General features: G+C 43.7%; 2 protein-coding genes across 5 annotated transcripts in view; both read right to left on the bottom strand.

Moving 5' to 3' along the window:
* rps6ka3b (ribosomal protein S6 kinase, polypeptide 3b) overlaps positions 1-5,082 on the bottom strand; it is a 32,047-nt gene extending 26,965 nt beyond the window's left edge. For both annotated transcript variants that reach the window (XM_061094039.1, XM_061094040.1), the window contains exons 1-2: positions 4,655-5,082; positions 452-511 (exon numbers count right to left, since the gene is read on the bottom strand). In XM_061094039.1, coding sequence (XP_060950022.1) covers positions 452-511; positions 4,655-4,717 — 123 coding nt within the window. In that variant the 5' untranslated portion in view covers positions 4,718-5,082. The remainder of the gene's footprint in view (positions 1-451; positions 512-4,654) is intronic.
* A 1,836-nt stretch (positions 5,083-6,918) lies between these two features.
* Positions 6,919-14,517, bottom strand: pdha1b (pyruvate dehydrogenase E1 subunit alpha 1b). 3 transcript variants are annotated; one of them, XM_061093810.1, is made up of 13 exons: positions 14,397-14,517; positions 13,093-13,113; positions 11,995-12,150; positions 11,280-11,345; positions 10,999-11,172; positions 10,562-10,688; positions 10,375-10,466; positions 10,154-10,246; positions 9,638-9,793; positions 9,200-9,271; positions 8,517-8,584; positions 8,209-8,317; positions 6,919-7,908 (listed from the first exon to the last, which is right to left on the bottom strand). In XM_061093810.1, the coding sequence occupies exons 1-13, from the start codon at positions 14,454-14,456 to the stop codon at positions 7,744-7,746; spliced, it is 1,359 nt and encodes a 452-aa protein (XP_060949793.1). In that variant the 5' UTR covers positions 14,457-14,517; the 3' UTR covers positions 6,919-7,743. The 3 variants fall into 3 exon arrangements, with proteins under 3 accessions (XP_060949793.1, XP_060949794.1, XP_060949795.1); XM_061093811.1 differs by lacking the exon at positions 13,093-13,113; XM_061093812.1 differs by lacking the exons at positions 11,995-12,150; positions 13,093-13,113.
* Positions 14,518-16,464: the final 1,947 nt, after the last annotated feature.

Here is a 16,464-nt window from a genome sequence, read left to right as displayed (position 1 = left end):
CAACGAAGGTTTAACAAACATCTAATCCAATAATAACGGCCGGAATATGATGAACAACACAAATAAATAAAGATGTCGAGCAGCGGGCGAGTTGTTTTGCCTGAAGATGACTCATGAGTTTAATATTGAGCTTCACTTTCGTACCAGCAATTATCCAGCAGGAGTAGGCGTCCGTTTTTATAAACAGTGGACAAATTATCGCAGAGCAGGACTCACTCACACACATTCACTCACTCACACACACTCACACACACACAGACACACACAAGGTTGCAATGTCCAAACCACAGGAAGGATTATTTAGACGTAGCAGCCAGTCAAACTCATGATTGTGTATCACACACACGCAGCTGGTCTGAGAACTAACAGAGTTCGCTGTGTTTACATGTAAAGCCTGTTAAATATCAGGCAGGACTGATAGAATCCTCCAAACACAAAGAGTTGGACTTACGATGCAAGGAGGCATGGAGTCGTCATCGCCCGCCGAGTCCTCCGGGTCGTGATGAGCGTCCTGGACCAAAGGGAGAGAGAGAGAGAGACGCATTAACACACACTGACACACACAGGCCACACGGCGGCTCGCAGCGGCTTCCTGTGGGCGATCAAACCCGGCGGCTGCAGCGTCACCGCAGCAGGTTGAAGCTTGTTCACCTGAACAACTGTCGGGACAACCACACCTGCACCCCCCCCCCCACGCATCCCTGTACACACAGGTCTCTGCTGCTCAGGCCTGTTTCAGACACATCACCTCCAGGGACACAACGTACTGATCAGCAGCTTCATCAGAATATTCACTATGATCATCCTGTTAAAGATTTCCACCTTATAGGCACTTCATGACCTAGTTCTGATTTAATGATGTACTGTAACCAGCTGCTGTGAGTGTAGAGTGTAGAGTGTAGATCAGGTCTGTGAACAGCTTCATTACTTAGTCACATGTTTGTTTTGATGTTGAGGTGAAGCGAGCTGCACAACGAGTGGGCGTCTTTTATTTTGAAAGTCTTTCGTCACCCTCTCCCTCCTGCTCCCTTCCACGGAGGAATCCGACCAGAGTTGAAATGTAGAGCGACAACAACAGAAATGAATTAGCTTCACGTAAAGTAGATTAACGGCCTCAATGCTGGAACAACAGCTGTGATTCAGACACTGATACGACCGCATGACACAAAAACAATAACAACAATAAAAGCAATTATATTATGGTGATTATTATCTGTAAGTGCAGAGCCAAGAGGATAAATCTGCAATCAGCAGAGAGGAGCGAGCAGCAGGAGATGGATGGTGGACAGCGCCAGAGACGGATTATAATGAGGAAGAGGAAGAGGAACCTGCAGAAGGTGATGGAGAAGAACGGGAGAAGTGAAGGAACGCAGGGTCAGAAGTTCAGAACCATGGACGGTGAATAAAGATGGACGACGTGTCTCTACTTCCTCCCACTATCCAGAAATGAAGCCAGAAGATCCCAGGTTTCAGTGCTGCCATGTTGAGTCATTGACGTCATTTGGAGATACAGTGTCTGTGCAGTGGTGGTCGGGGGCGGAGCCTCAGAGTGGAGGTTCGATCATGACGTCTAAGCCCGTTTTTAAATCATCATTTCACCCGACACACTCTAGAGGATTTGGCCTGAACGAACACACACTGGTCGTTTGGAGGAAAAGACTTTAGAGACTTTAAATCTCACAGAAAGTCGTGAGATTCTTCTTCAGTTTCTCACGCCGTTGGCAAACACTTCTTTTAGTGCAACAGGATTTCAACTCTTTAACTGAGTCGTGCGTCTGAGCTGAAGCGTGATATCTTCAAGAAAACTGCATCGATCTAAGGGTTTTATAAGTTCTTAATTGTAATGTTCTGCATAATAACAAACCTCTGGGTGTTAGAACGTTAACATGCAGCATGTCTCTCTCTCCTCACCACCCAGCAAACCTCTGCATTGAGCTATCGACCACGGTATGTCGGTAGCAGCGAGAATCAAAACACTGAATCCAACCGATTGGACCGTAGTTCCACCTGGTATCACATGATCTGCTTCCTCTCACACGGTGCATTCAGGGTCAAGGGAAATGATAACGCTGTGTGGGCTCCACTTACTTTCTCTTTATAGGAAAGGAGCTCTTTCGCAGTTTTTTAATCGAGGTCAATATTTTTTGATGTTTATCTTAAAGACTCATTTGTGCTTAACGTCAGATATGGAATCGGACAGAGGCTGCTGAATTCCTTTAGTCCGTATTCGTGCAGTTCCACCAGAAACTGTAGGGGGCAGTGTAGCCGATAGTTCATGATACAAAGGACACAAGGAAGAATTCTCAACGATGGCAGAACTTTTAAAAGGCAGCGTAAATGAGCGCCCACGCAATGCTTACGCAATAATCTCTACAAACTAACCGCTCTTCCTCTCCTTTGTCACCTGACCACGGTGTTCCTCTGTCTCTGCTGCCCTCCCTCCGTCGCAGCGAGACCCCCAAACGAGGGGAACACCTGCCTGGTCTATGGACCTCAGGCCGCCGAGGCCTCGTGTCAGGGTGGAGCTCAGCGTTTGGAATGTGGATTCTCCAGCTCTCACACAGGAGCTGAGCTAGGAAGGGATCGCTGCAGAGCGAGTTCAGACAGGACGACTGTCGGAGCTTCTGTGGGAACGAGGGATTCAAACTGACTGAGAGGGAAATGTGGATGTGTCGTTTAAAACTGGGACCCCCCCATCACAACATGAATCTGAGCATATATAGAGGATGTAGATCTGATGAGTGCAGTGTTGTATTAAAACCTTTATAAACACCAGCTCTTTGTCCGTTTGACCTATTTAAAAATGTCCTGCTTTTAAATGTTAAATGTGTTTTGGAGCTTATTATTGGAGCTTATTGATGCTTATTAGTGAAAAAGCAAAGCAGACTTGTGCTCTGGGAAATAATACGATTTAAAACATTTTTTTAATGCAATGAATTCCCTGATTATAAAGATAAAGTCTTAGAGGTGAGTTTGTGAATTGTTGTCATTTCCTTCATCTTTCTGACACAGTTTGTCTTATTGAATTATTGGATCCGACAGAGACTTGTCATCTCTACTTATCGTTGTGTTGTTCACCCGACAACTACAGCCCCTCTCTGCTCTTTGTGTGTCTGCGTGTGTGATAAGGTTTGTGTTGAATGGACTTGTCTTTAGGGCAAAGATCCACCAGCAGCTTCTCCACTTCATTCCACAACCGCACCACTCACTCTTTTGTGTGTGTCTGTGTGTGTGTGTGAGTGGTTTGTTTTGTTCTGCGGTGGCCTAGAAAAAGCCGGTACGACAGCTTACGCTCGGCTATCAGACACACTGGCGTGCAGAGGTGTAAAACTAGGGGTCAAAGGTCGGCGTCTCATCGGGCACGTTCCCGTCCGGCTGATACTGCGGTGGAGGTGGTAACACAACGAGCAGGTACGAGCTTGTTAGAACACACACTCGGTGACTCAGGTTGGATTCTACACAATCTGCCCACAGAGTGACACACACACACACACATGCAGCTATTTCTCCATGCACCCTTTGTGACACCTCATACAGGAAGTGCACACACACACACACACAGACGTAGGCACTTCCTGAATCAGGCGTCCGCAGTAGCTCCGCCTCCAGCTCCTTATCAAGATTCTAAAACTTGTAGGAAGGAAAAAAACCAGCAACTCACTCTGAGCCGTTTCTGTTTCAGGCTTTTACCTCAGAGCGGGAGAGGAAGGAATATTGATTATTAATAAAACTTGATTAATGATGGAAGTACTTCATCAACATGTGGATTTCATTTCCATGTGTGTGATACTTTAAGGAGTATTTGAATCACAGGTACTTTGAGGAGCTTCAGCTGTTGGTGAAGCTCTAATCTAATGTCTCACTTACACAATGAACACACTCATGTGACCTTGTGATACTTAAAGGTCATTTAATCACATTTGTGTAGAAGCTTCGAGAGCCGCTGATGTTTCTCATATTCTTCTAATATAATTATCATTGACTTTCTTGTCACACTTTTGCACTTACGTACATTTTCCACCTAACAATCTATCACTGTCACAGGGTTGTGTTATTCCTGAGGACACGTGTGTTGTTGACGTTGACTCACTGGTACTAACTGGTACCTGCAGTACTACTTCACTCCTACACACAGTATAGTGATACTTTAACATGTACTTATATCACTTGTATTTTAATGAGCTTTAAGAGAAACTGCATCAGACAACTGTTGTGTAAATGTGTATTTTATCATGGGACCATGTTGTGTGGTGTACTTTACATGTTAGTGTGTGTTGTTAGTTACTGTGTGTGTGTTGTAAGTGTATGCTGTTAGTGAGTGTCGTTAGTTAGTGTGTGTTGTTGGTAGGTGTTGTAAGTGTGTGTTGTAAGTGTGTGGTGGGGGTGTGTGTGTCTGTATATGTCTGTGGGTGTTGTAGGTGTGTCTGTTGTAGGTGTGTGTGTGTGTTTGTCTGTGTGTTGTAGGTGTGTGTGTGTGTGTGTGTGTCTGTGGGTGTGTTATAGGTGTGTGTGTCTGTGTGTTGTATGTATGTGTGTGTGTGTGTGTGTCTGTGTGTTGTAGGTGTGTGTGTCTGTGTGTTGTATGTATGTGTGTGTGTGTGTCTGTGTGTTGTAGGTGTGTGTGTCTGTGTGTGTGTAGCCCGGCCGCCCTCACCTCTCCTGCTGTCCCCCCCACAGCCATCTTCTGCCAGGGGTCAGCCAGCTGAGCCAGCGGCATCTTCTCCTCCTTCTTCTCCTCCTTCTGCTTCTCCTCCTTCTTCTTCTCCTCCTTCTTCTTCTCCTCCTTCTCCTTCTCCTCCTTCTTCTTCTCCTCCTTCTCCTTCTGCTTCTCCTCCTCTGGACTCCGGCGGCTCCTCCCTCTGTCACACTTTCACTACAAACTCTCCTTCTCCTCCTCTTCTCCTCCTCTTCTCCACCTCCTTCTCAGAGATGTCTGTCGGAGTCTGGACCCGAACCAGGACCCGAACCAGGAACCGAACCAGGAACCGAACCAGGAACCGAACCAGGAGCCGAACTACCCAGCGACCGACGGAGCCGAGCGGAGCCGAGCCAGAGAACTCTGATTCCGGATCTGCTGTGGAGCTCAGACCGCCCCTTCCTCCGGAGAGGAGGAGGAGACACACACACACACACACACACGCACACACACACAGACACACACAGACACATACACACACACACACACACACGCACACACGTGAGCGCGCACGCACACACACACACACACACACGCGCACGCACTTCCGTTGTTTCCCAATATGGCGGCCGGTGTCGGTTTACCTGTCCGTCAGACTGCTACGTCACGCCTGCGTCACGTCAGGAGGCGGCGCCCTCAGATAATAAAGTTTATTCTGAATTTAAATCCACAACTTCACATATATTTAACCAGATCTGGACATTTATTTATTTATTGATCTGTGTGTGTGTGTGTGTGTGTGTGTGTGTGTGTGTGTGTGTGTGTGTGTGTGTGTATGTGTGTGTGTCAAAGAGAAGCAAAACTAACTCAACATATAAAATACACAAAGAGACACAATGACCAAATGGAGTCTGCACAGCAACCAGAAGACAAACAACCAACCAGAACACAAACAAACAAACAACCACAAGACAAGACAAACAACCACAGGAGAAGACAAACAACTACAAGAAAAGACAAACAACCACAGGAGAAGACAAACAACTACAAGACAGACAAACAACCAGAAGACAAACAAACAACCACAAGACAAGACAAACAACTAGAAGACAAACAACCACAAGACAATACAAACAACCACAGGACAAGACAAACAACCACAAGAGAAGACAAACAACTAGAAGACAAACAACCACAAGACAAGACAAACAACCACAGGAGAAGACAAACAACCACAGGAGAAGACAACCAACCACAAGACAAGACTAGACAAACAACCACAGGAGAAGACAAACAACCAGAAGAGAAGACAAACAACCAGAAGAGAAGACAAACAACCACAAGAGAAGACAAACAACCAGAAGACAAACAAACAACCACAAGACAAGACAGACAACCACAGGAGAAGACAAACAACCACATGAGAAGACAAACAACCACAAGACAAGACTAGACAAACAACCACAGGAGAAGACAAACAACCAGAAGAGAAGACAAACAACCACAAGAGAAGACAAACAACCAGAAGACAAACAAACAACCACAAGACAAGACAAACAACCAGAAGACAAACAAACAACCACAAGACAAGACAAACAACCACAGGAGAAGACAAACAACCACAGGAGAAGACAAACAAACAACCACAAGACAAGAGAAGACAACCACAGGAGAAGACAAACAAGCACAAGACAAGACAAACAACCACAGGAGAAGACAAACAAAAACCCACAAGACAGGACAGAAAAACAACCACAAGACAGACAAACAACCAGAAGACAAACAACCAGAAAACAACCACAACGAAAAATTAAATGATATGCACACAAAATGCTAAAAAGCCAAACATCAGAAACAGCTGCAGAATAACCTGAGATGAAAATCAACCACAAAGAGACAAGACCTCATAATTCTAAACAGAGGAACAATTTACACAAAAGGACAAAAAGAGTTTCAACACAACACTGAGTTGTATTAGTTGTTCATAGATTAGAACGATAAGACTTGTTCATGTAGATTCAGACGCTGCTCTGATGATTCCTGTCCGGTGCTGACCTCTAGTGGCTGAAGGAAGAAAACAACTCTGATAGTTCATTGTTCACTTCTTTATTGATGGTTTCATAGTAATATTGCTTCATAACCTGAACTCTATCACTTATAGTAAATATTTCTCAGTAAGTCAGCTGTACATACATTTAAAACATTCAAAAGCACAATTAAGTTTTTACTATTTTGTAGCTGCTGATATTAATATGTACAAAAGAAATTGAGACGTTTCCACTCATAACTTTTTTATTTCAGTCTCAACAGTCGTTCAGATCATCAACTCATCCATGGTCAAGTAAAGCTTCACATCTGATCCAGTCACTTAAACATCGTGAGGAACCAGAAAGAAAATACATTTTCTTCTGCTGCGTTTTAAAACCGTCACATTCCCCCAAAAATAAAATGTAACATAAATATCATCTGGCACCAAGTGCTTTTCTTTACATGAGGAAAGAAACAGACTCGTAAAACTCATGTCCTGGAAACAGAAAATATAAAGTAGTGCATATAAGAGGAATAAATACAGGCTGACTTCAGTGCTCAACAATAATTTAAATTTTCCTTAAACTCTCACTCAACTCAATAAATATATATTTAACCTCATGGCTCTTCTTGTCCTGTGCGGTTTTTAAAAACAATAAAATGAATTCAAAAAGGACAAAGACAGATGAGTATTAGATTTGTTTCTGAACATTTATAAGCCAGGCAGCTAAGGATGCTGGATACATATAGAATATGTAACACATATATATGACATTGACAAAACTAAAGTTCAAAACGTAAAGTGTAGCTTCTGTGCGTATACTAGCCCCTGCAGTATTTAATATCTGTGTAGTCATCTTTAAAAGTACACACAGTGCACTAAGAACATCTTTCAAATCTTAAATATTTCTATGTAAAACTCAAAAATAAATAACACTGAGGTTTCAGGTCCCGTCGAGGTGCGGAATGCTGGGATCTACGGTGGAGAGGGGGGGGCTGAATGTTTCTCTGGGAGGAGGTTCTACCCCTGAAGGTCAGAAGGTCGGACTGTTTGTGGGTGTGGGTGGGGGGGAGGAGGTCTAGCTGATGGACTTGAGTTTGGACCAGGGGTTTGTCCCGCGGACCTCCAGGGGGGGGCTGTTGTGGAAGATGTGGTTGCAGAGCTCCTCTAGTGGCGGCTCCGGGTCCGACGTGGCGAACTGGGCGGCGTCCTCCACCACCTTCCGGATCTCAAGGTCAATTTCCTGACAAGAGAGAGAGAGAAATTCAGTATCAGCTCTAAACCTCAGATAAAGAGATAGACAGGTAAGGAAAGTTTTCTATTTTGATTAAATGTCAGCGTGAAAGTTTAATTTATTAAAACCTCTTGGACCCGAGCCAGTATCTGAAAACAACCACCACAGCGTCATGAGGCTGGAGTCACTGTCAGTTGATATTTTACTTCGAGATCAGATAGTTCACGGAAAAAGATATTTCGCCAACCAACAATTTTCTGATTTATCCATTTTCCAACATAAATGAACAGCTATAGAACATAGAGTCACCTTGAACTCCTCTGCAGACGCCATGTTGTTACTCAACATGCGCTCCTTCAGCATGGAGATGGGGTCGCTCTTGCTGCGGACCTCCTGGATCTCGTCACGAGAGCGGTAGCTGCACGAGGCGACAGGACAGTTAGAATAAAGGATCCAGTTTATCACCAACAGGAACCAGGAAGAAATGACACGAGGGGAAACTAATGTCTCATCTCTACACCTGAAGCTGAACCAGAGGCTGAAAATAAACTCAAGAAACAAAATAAGAGAATTAAACTATTCAGGAGCGACAGGTCAGCGTGTCAGAGATAACGCACCTGACCCCAGGGTCACTCATGCTGTGTCCATGGTAACGGTAGGTCTGCAGCTCCATGATGATGGGACCCTGAAACACAACAGGACATTTTTGAAGACTTTGTACTTTTCAAAAAACTGCTTAAAAGGGACTCTTACCTTTGTTGCATTTGAGAATTACAGCACATTCAAATCGTCCCGCCTTCCTCCAATGCCCCACCCCCTTGTTCCCATCCGCGGTGTTTTTTTGAAGAAACTTTATTTACAAGCAGACTTACTACTACTGCCTCCGCGCACGCACGTGAGTTTTTGTTTACCAAAGCAATGGATTCGGTAAGTTATATACATTTACATTCACATATGATGACGCGGGCCCGAATGCGCCACAAGAAGCAGACGGGCTTCCTGTCTGTTTCCATGCAGCAAACAGACAGTGCTGTCGGCCAATAAGGTCCTTCGGTCCGAAGAATTTTATTGGTTGAAGTTTTCACTAAATATTATGAGAGTGAAATAATTGTTTGTTTTTACTCCTGGTGGGTCTGTCTTGCATTTTAGAGTGTCATTACCTTATTAATACCAATTTAACCTTATCCAAAAAAAGTGTAAAAATGCAACAAAGGTAAGAGTCCCTTTAACCTGTCAAAGTAGAGAGGATCTGTCCAGAGGTAGAGAGAAAAGGGAATGAAGCCCTGGTTCATCATCTCACCTTTCCAGACCGGCAGTGATCTGCAGCGAACTTGGTGGCTTCTCTGACGCACAGGACATCCATCCCGTCCACCTACGAGAACAAGCAAAACAAAACAAACCTTACTGGACATCAGGGAAGAAGCTGAAGTTTCCACGACGCTGATGAGAGCTCGGAGGCTCCTGTGAATGTTTGTGTGCAGTATCATACATGAGCATCAAGCAGCTGGGTGCATGCTCACACCTGCTACTGCCAGGCCGGCTTGGTCCGCCTCCTGCTGTAGTCTAGGTCCAGACAGGCCAGCTGCAGCGTACGGCCCACAGACACACTGCAGCTACCGCCTCAGGACCCCCCCCCCCGTACAGTGAGCATGAGTCTAACTTCAGAGCTGCTTAAATACAATAAACACATCCAAGCAGCTTCTCCTGCAGCTTCACACGTGTGGCGTTTGAGTCTCACTCTGATTCCTGGGATGAAGTCTCCTCTCTTGTAGTAGTCGGTGCTGGCTGCAGCTCTCTCCACCGACGTGCCCATGCCGTACTTGTTGTTCTCGCAGACGAAGATACACGGCAGCTTCCACAAGGACGCCATGTTGAAGGTCTCGAAGATCTGACCCTGATGGAACCAGAGAGGACGGGAGCAGGGATTCAGCAGCGCCTCCATATTATTAAAGGTTTAGTGAGTTTCAACATTCAAATGAATCTTTAGCTTTATCTCTAAATAGAAAGTTAATGAGTCGTCTCCCTGAATAATAAAAAAATGTATCTGCATTTATGTTGTTTAATATTAAACTTTAATATTTTACAGAGTAAACTATGCAAAAAGATATATACGCAAACAGAAATTACAATACGAAGCCCTAAAAGTATTAAAGCTCACAAATAAATCTTAAAATGTTTTAGGGGATGTTCCTTCAAATCCTAAAATATAGAAATAGTTTTGTGTATTTGAAAGTGAGGTCTCTGGTCATCTTACCTGATTGGCGGCTCCATCTCCGTAGAGCGCCACACAGATCTGGTCGTTGCCTTGGTAACGACAGGCCAGAGCGATGCCGGCTCCCAGAGGAACCTGGACCACATCACAGCAGAACAATGATGATGTCAGAGCAGGCGCCACAACAACCAGGAGAGCACCAGACAATCTGCCACTAGCTGCGTGTCTGTGCATGCTGTGTGTGTGTGTGTGTGTTGTGTTACCTGAGCTCCCACGATGCCGTTGCCTCCATAGAAATGTGGAGCGTACATGTGCATCGATCCGCCTTTGCCTTTGGCCACGCCTCCTTGACGACCTGAGGAGAAACAAAGAAATGTGACGTGTAGAACCGCTTCAGGCGTTCGATCAAAACCACACAGACTCAGATGAATTCACGAAGCTCCTCCTCACCTGTGAGCTCTGCCAGGATCTCTTTGACGGCCACACCGCGGGTGTACGTGTACCCGTGGGCGCGGTACGCTGTGATCAGGTGATCAGAGGGCGTGACGGCCGCCTCGATGCCAGCGGCACACGCTTCCTGAGAGAGGAAACGGACCTTTCATCAGTTCTGCCAAGTCTCCATTAGTGAGAAAGATTAAACAAACTACAGGACGGATTTCCACCCCTTTTTATTTCAGTACCAGTTAAAGCACAATTTATATAATCTACAAACACGTTTTTCTTGTTTGTGTCTCGTATGTTTTTCCCAAAGATTGTTTTCTGGTGAATGTCCAAATTACCATTTGATTCTCATGTCAATCTTCACAAGATTTAATTAAAAGTGAACAGAGAAGTTCCATGGAAGCACAAAGGACGACCGGGTGTGATCTGTGTCAGCGTGCTGGTACCTGTCCGTCGTACAGGTGACAGAAGCCTCTGATGATCTTCTGCTTGTACAGCTGGTCGGCTTTGAGCTCCATGCGTCTCACAGTCTGCATGGTGCGGTAATACTGCAGACCCTGCTCCCGAGTCAGCTCCGCCCTCACCGGGGGTCCCTCCTCCAGACGGTGCAGGTCGCATTTCTACTCCAGACGACAGTGAGGAAGGAAAACACATCTTTAGAAGCTTCTTCAAAATGTGCAGAAAACCAGAAAACTTCACAAGATGCTGATGGGAGGTTTCACTGCACCTTGATGTCAAAGGTCGCCTGAGTGGTCAAGTCAGCGAAGGAGCGCGAGACCACAACTCTGGCCCCCTGGTGGAGAAGAGGACACACAAAACATTAAATCAAGTTCACAAATAAATCACTGCAGCATTACAAAGTTACATTTAAAAGGACACAAGTCTTCCACACAGACAGACAGACAGAGCCTCTTCACAGCAGCTGCAGGGTTAGTGGGTGAAGAGAGGCAGAGGGTCGGGGGGGCGGGGGGGGGTCCAGTGGTTTACAGTGGACAAGAACTCATCTCCAGCTGTGATGTGTGAAGGCCAGTAACAGGAAGCTGTGGTTTTTAATCTCATTTAATCCTCCAATACTGGGTTTAAGGGTCAAAATATTTATATAGAGACTTTTATTCACATGCCGTCTGAGAAGTCCAAATTGCAAGTCAACACATCTTAAAAATATAATAGATTTGAAGCGTTAGATTGTTATTCATGAAAACAAGTGTAAGTTGCAGTCCGAGTTCTTCAGTTAATCTGTGACACCTGTTAAAAGACTTCTTCATTTAGTTAATTCACACATTTCAGGAGGAAAAGGAAAAGGGGACAAAGACCGAATCACAGAGAGATGGAGAGAACAGAGTCAATAATCTCATTTTAAAGAGGTTATTTTCCTTTAATCTAGATTTGGTTCCCGGCCCCTGTTAGTGGTCAGACAGAGAGGATGCTGGTCGTGTTCTTACTGGTGCGTCTAGCTGGTCGCTCTGGGGGCTAACTAACTCTTCCTCGGGCGCTCTAGAACTGACTGGTGGTGGTTCGGGGGGTTGCCACCGGGTCTTTGCCGAGTCGGGCGACGACGGCGAGGTTACACTGACGTACTCTGACAGGTCAATCAGCAACTGGGGAACACAGGAGCCAATCAGAGCAGAGCCAGAGGAGCTGGACAGAGGGAACGAGACGAGGAGACGAGGACAGAGGAAACAGAAACTACATGGAGAAGGACACATGGGAACACACGGCCCAACAGTGTGGTATGTGTAGTATTCTCTTACATGATTTGCAGTTTTCGCTTCTATGGAATTGGATATATCAGTGTTTTATATCATGACAAAGGTAAAATTGCATAACCACTAAGTAAATTTTTGATATCTGTAATATAAAATGGTATGATCATTATTTAAATGTATTTTAACTTTTGATACTTGTAATTTAATGTATGTTTTAAATGTTTGATATCTATATGTATGTCTTAAATGTGGACCCCACTAAAAGTCTGTCTTAGGGTAGAGCTAATGGGGGGGGCCTTCTAAATAAACAAACAAACAAACAGTGTCCACACGTCAGCTTCATACTCCAGGAGCAGAACAACATCTTAACACTTGTATCAGATTGTTCTAAAAACATTGAGTCACAATTTTAAGATTCAAATCATAACAAAATAAACAGATATATAGATGAGGAAATTAACATCTGCATCCCAACACATATATTCTGAACTTCATATTTGTTGTGATATACATGTTCAGAGAGGGAATGAAAGAGGAAACTTTCTTCCTGTTCAAAGCAACTGAACCAGCAAACTCATTTTTAAGCTTAAAGAATTTCTTGGTGTTGCTTGAAATTAAATCCAAAGATTAAAAACTCTGACCTGCTTCAAACTGTAAGAGATGGACAGGTTGCATTGTGGGTCAGAGGAAACTCTTCATGAGATCTAATGTCGTTCAGAGTGAAATCTTTCAGCTGCACCTGTTTGTCTAGAGAAGCTTCCTGGGAAACAACACAAAGGGAAGGAAGTGTAGGAAGTGTAGGACGAGGCCGACACACAAACATCAGCTGCTTACCTCCGACACTGTCTGAGCTCCCTAGGGTTCAGGGGGGAGAGGGAGGGGGAGGGGGGAGAGAAGCAAGAAATAAATAGGGATTGTTGCGAGTGTGTGTGTGTGTGTAATGTGTGCGAGAGTGAAGACACACAGGGAGAGGAAGCAGGAGGGAAGGAGCGACAACTCAACACAAAGCTGAACAACAACAGAGTCTCTACAGGCACCAGGAAATCCAGTTTCACAATCTATGAAATGTGTCGATAACTGAATGATGATGAAACATTAGTGCATGACAAACACACGAGTTGTGTAATGATATGAGCTCGTGTGTGATGGATTGTTTCCGTTGCCGTGGAGACGCTGACGTCACAGACACACATGCTGCTGCCACAGCTCCAGCTTCTTCTATCCAACTACACAGAGCAAAGAAAATACAGATTCACAATATCTGCTAATAATCCACTTTCATCTGTGGCTCACTGAACATGCAAACACATGCAGCAATAAGAAGCATTGTGTACTTTTAATAAAGCTTTCACAGTTATTATTCTGCTCTACTACGATAAAAGGTATTGCTTTGATAACTTGAAGTGATGTAACAAGTAGAAATCAACTTTAACCTCGTAAGTCAATGTATTGATTCCTTAGTGAAACTACATTGAATTTATAATTTCTGCATATGAGAGACTCAGATTTAACATATTATTTCGTATATTTAATATTAAAGTACTGTCTGTTAGATCACTTGAAGTGATGTAACAAGTAGAAACCAACTTTAACCTCGTCAGTAAAGTCAATGTATTGATTCCTTTGTTAAACTACATTGAATTTATAATTTCTGCATATGAGAGACTCAGCTTTGACATTATTTCGTATATTTAATATAAAAGTACTGTTGTTAGATCACTTGAAGTGATGTAACAAGTAGAACCAACTTTAACCTCGTCAGTAAAGTCAATGTATTGATGCCTGGGATGAATTTAGAAGCAGATATCGATCAGTATTTATGTATTTTCCTGCGTGAGGCCAAACCACCACATACACAACCACAGACACACAACCACAGACACAACCACAGACACACAAACACGTGCTAGATTTCAGGCATGTCCGCCTCCACATTTAACCCGGGTCGTTCCCAGCCTTTAACCCGCTTAGTAACATGCGAAACCAAGTGTTTAACAAGCGATAAAGCAGCGAGGCACATGCTAATGTTAGCCACGTTAGCCGCTCGCAAGGTCAGCCGCGAGGCTAACTGTGGGTTAGCACGGCCCGGCCCGGCTCGGATACGGCCTCATGCAGAACGCTAACCCGGGACCACTCACCACACTCCTGCCGGTGAGGCGGCACAAGGCGCTGGAGATGATGCTCATCATGGTTTTCATCTGGGACGAGACGGAGGATTAATTAGCGGCTGCTGCGAGCTGCTAAATACCCTGTTACTGTCCGTCCGGCAAATGAGTCCGGGGAGCACCGGGCTCAGCACAGCATTGGTTCCGCCTAGCTTTTATAGTGCTCCCGGAGCTGAACCGCTTTTTTTTAAACCACAAATTAAAGTGTATTCAATACTAAAGAAAAGCTGCTTTATAAAATGTAAAATATAATCTGATCAAGGCCCAGAGTGAAGTACTGATGAGTAATGTAGATAACATGTGAGAGGATGCTGATCTAGTCTATTTAAAAACAGTGGTGTATAAAGTACTTGAAAGCCATACTTGAGTAAAAGTACAGATATCTTACTTGAAAGTGACTCCAGTAAAAGTAAAGGTCACCCGTCAGAAAATGACTTGAGTAAAAGTCTTAGAGTCGCTCATATTAAATGTACTTAAGTATCAAAAGTATCTGGTGTTGAAATGTACTTAAGTATCAAAAGTATAAGTACAAGTACCAAAATTAACAAGACATAAAGTTTCCTTTGATCTAGGAAGACTGACACTGCAGGAGTGGAGTTGTTTGTTTACGGCTCAACATCAAAGGATTCATGGTCCATGTATGTCTACGTTACAGAACATTGTGTTTTAATGGCGTGGAATCAAACTTTGACGCCACGCCACGGTCACACCGTGTGACGAAAAATCAATCCCTCAGTCAGTTTTTATCTCCATCTTGTTGTGATGACACTCATCTCAATTTGAAGTTGATCCGATGAAAGTCCTGGTACAAGTACATCAAAGTAAAAATGTGGAATATGGCCAAAATGGCCACTAAATGAAAAATAGCAGGCTTCCTGTTGTGTTTTTCCAATTGCACCTAAAGACTTTTTTGTTTGTCTGGTCATGATACACCTGTGTATCAATTTTTATCGACCGGTCAATGTGAAAACGTCCGTAAATCGTTAATACGTAAATTTTCACCACTTTCTAACTTTCTGCAAATTTTAGTAAGACTTTGAGCATGTTAAAGCCCTGAAAAAGCCAATTCATTTGCCTGAATAATAATTCTTACAATTTCAATAGGGCCTCACCATACTGACTTTGATGTCAGTGCTCGGGCCCTAAAAATGCTAAGTGCTTTTTATAGTAGGCCTATACAGACACAAAACAACCCAAAATTGTTCTCTTCAGGATTTATTTCAACCGACTGAAAAATTATAACGTTATATATATATAATGTATAATTTTACAAATTTGCTGAGGTTAAAATAGTATTGACAAGTGCATCTGAACTTCTAGAGACAACAAAGAATCAACACAACAGAATAAACAAGTGACTCTTGATTCTACCTAAGAACACTAATAGACCCAATGAACCTTTTGTGTCTATTAGCTGTATTGTGTAACTGCCTGGATGTTTACCTGCCTGTATACCTGCCGCCAGCTTGTCCACTCATCTACATGTAAGCCTGTTTATTTATCATTAGACTCTCTTCACTGGATGGGCCTGCGGTTGTGTTTGCATTTGTTTCCAGCAGGGTGACAACACACCTGTAGGGTATCTTGCCTGTAGGGACGGCAAAGTGAAGACACAACCCTGCTTGAAGTTGTACACATTAGCCAGTTTGTACAATACATATATAAAGACTCAACAGCTTCTAAGTTGTGTTGAGTCAGCACAAAGGGCGTCTAAGGATTGGAATTTGCAATTTGGTTGTGTTGGCTGAAAGTTGTTTTTGCGTCTGCTTATATAATTGGTTGTGTTGTTTGTTTTTCCATCTCGACTTGTTTTAAATGTTTGTTTTGTTTACATGGACGTGTAAGACTAAGTAGACACGGCCAACCAATGATAGTCTATTGGCCAACAGTTTTTGTTTAAACCAACAACTTCCAATATTTTCTTTAAGAAAAGTTAACCACTTGCTGCTTTGAGCTTTGTATTAATGTGTAGATGTTGACACGAAGCAGGAAAGGGAAAACGAATGTGAATCGAAAAAGGAATACCTTCAAAAAATTATGT

The sequence above is a fragment of the Limanda limanda genome, chromosome 20, assembly GCF_963576545.1.
Source record: "Limanda limanda chromosome 20, fLimLim1.1, whole genome shotgun sequence".
Classification (NCBI taxonomy): domain Eukaryota; kingdom Metazoa; phylum Chordata; class Actinopteri; order Pleuronectiformes; family Pleuronectidae; genus Limanda; species Limanda limanda.
Note: the sequence above shows the minus strand (reverse complement) of the source record. Positions and strands in the feature narration are given on the sequence as shown.

Coding starts and splice junctions, on each gene's coding strand:
- pdha1b (XM_061093810.1), bottom strand. CDS start 14,456: ATGAAAACCATGATGAGCATCATCTCCAGCGCCTTGTGCCGCCTCACC. Junction 13,114..14,396: donor GCCTCACCGGCAGGAGTGTG/GTGAGTGGTCCC, acceptor CCTGAACCCTAG/GGAGCTCAGACAGTGTCGGA. Junction 10,689..10,998: donor GTCACCTGTACGACGGACAG/GTACCAGCACGC, acceptor TTCCTCTCTCAG/GAAGCGTGTGCCGCTGGCAT.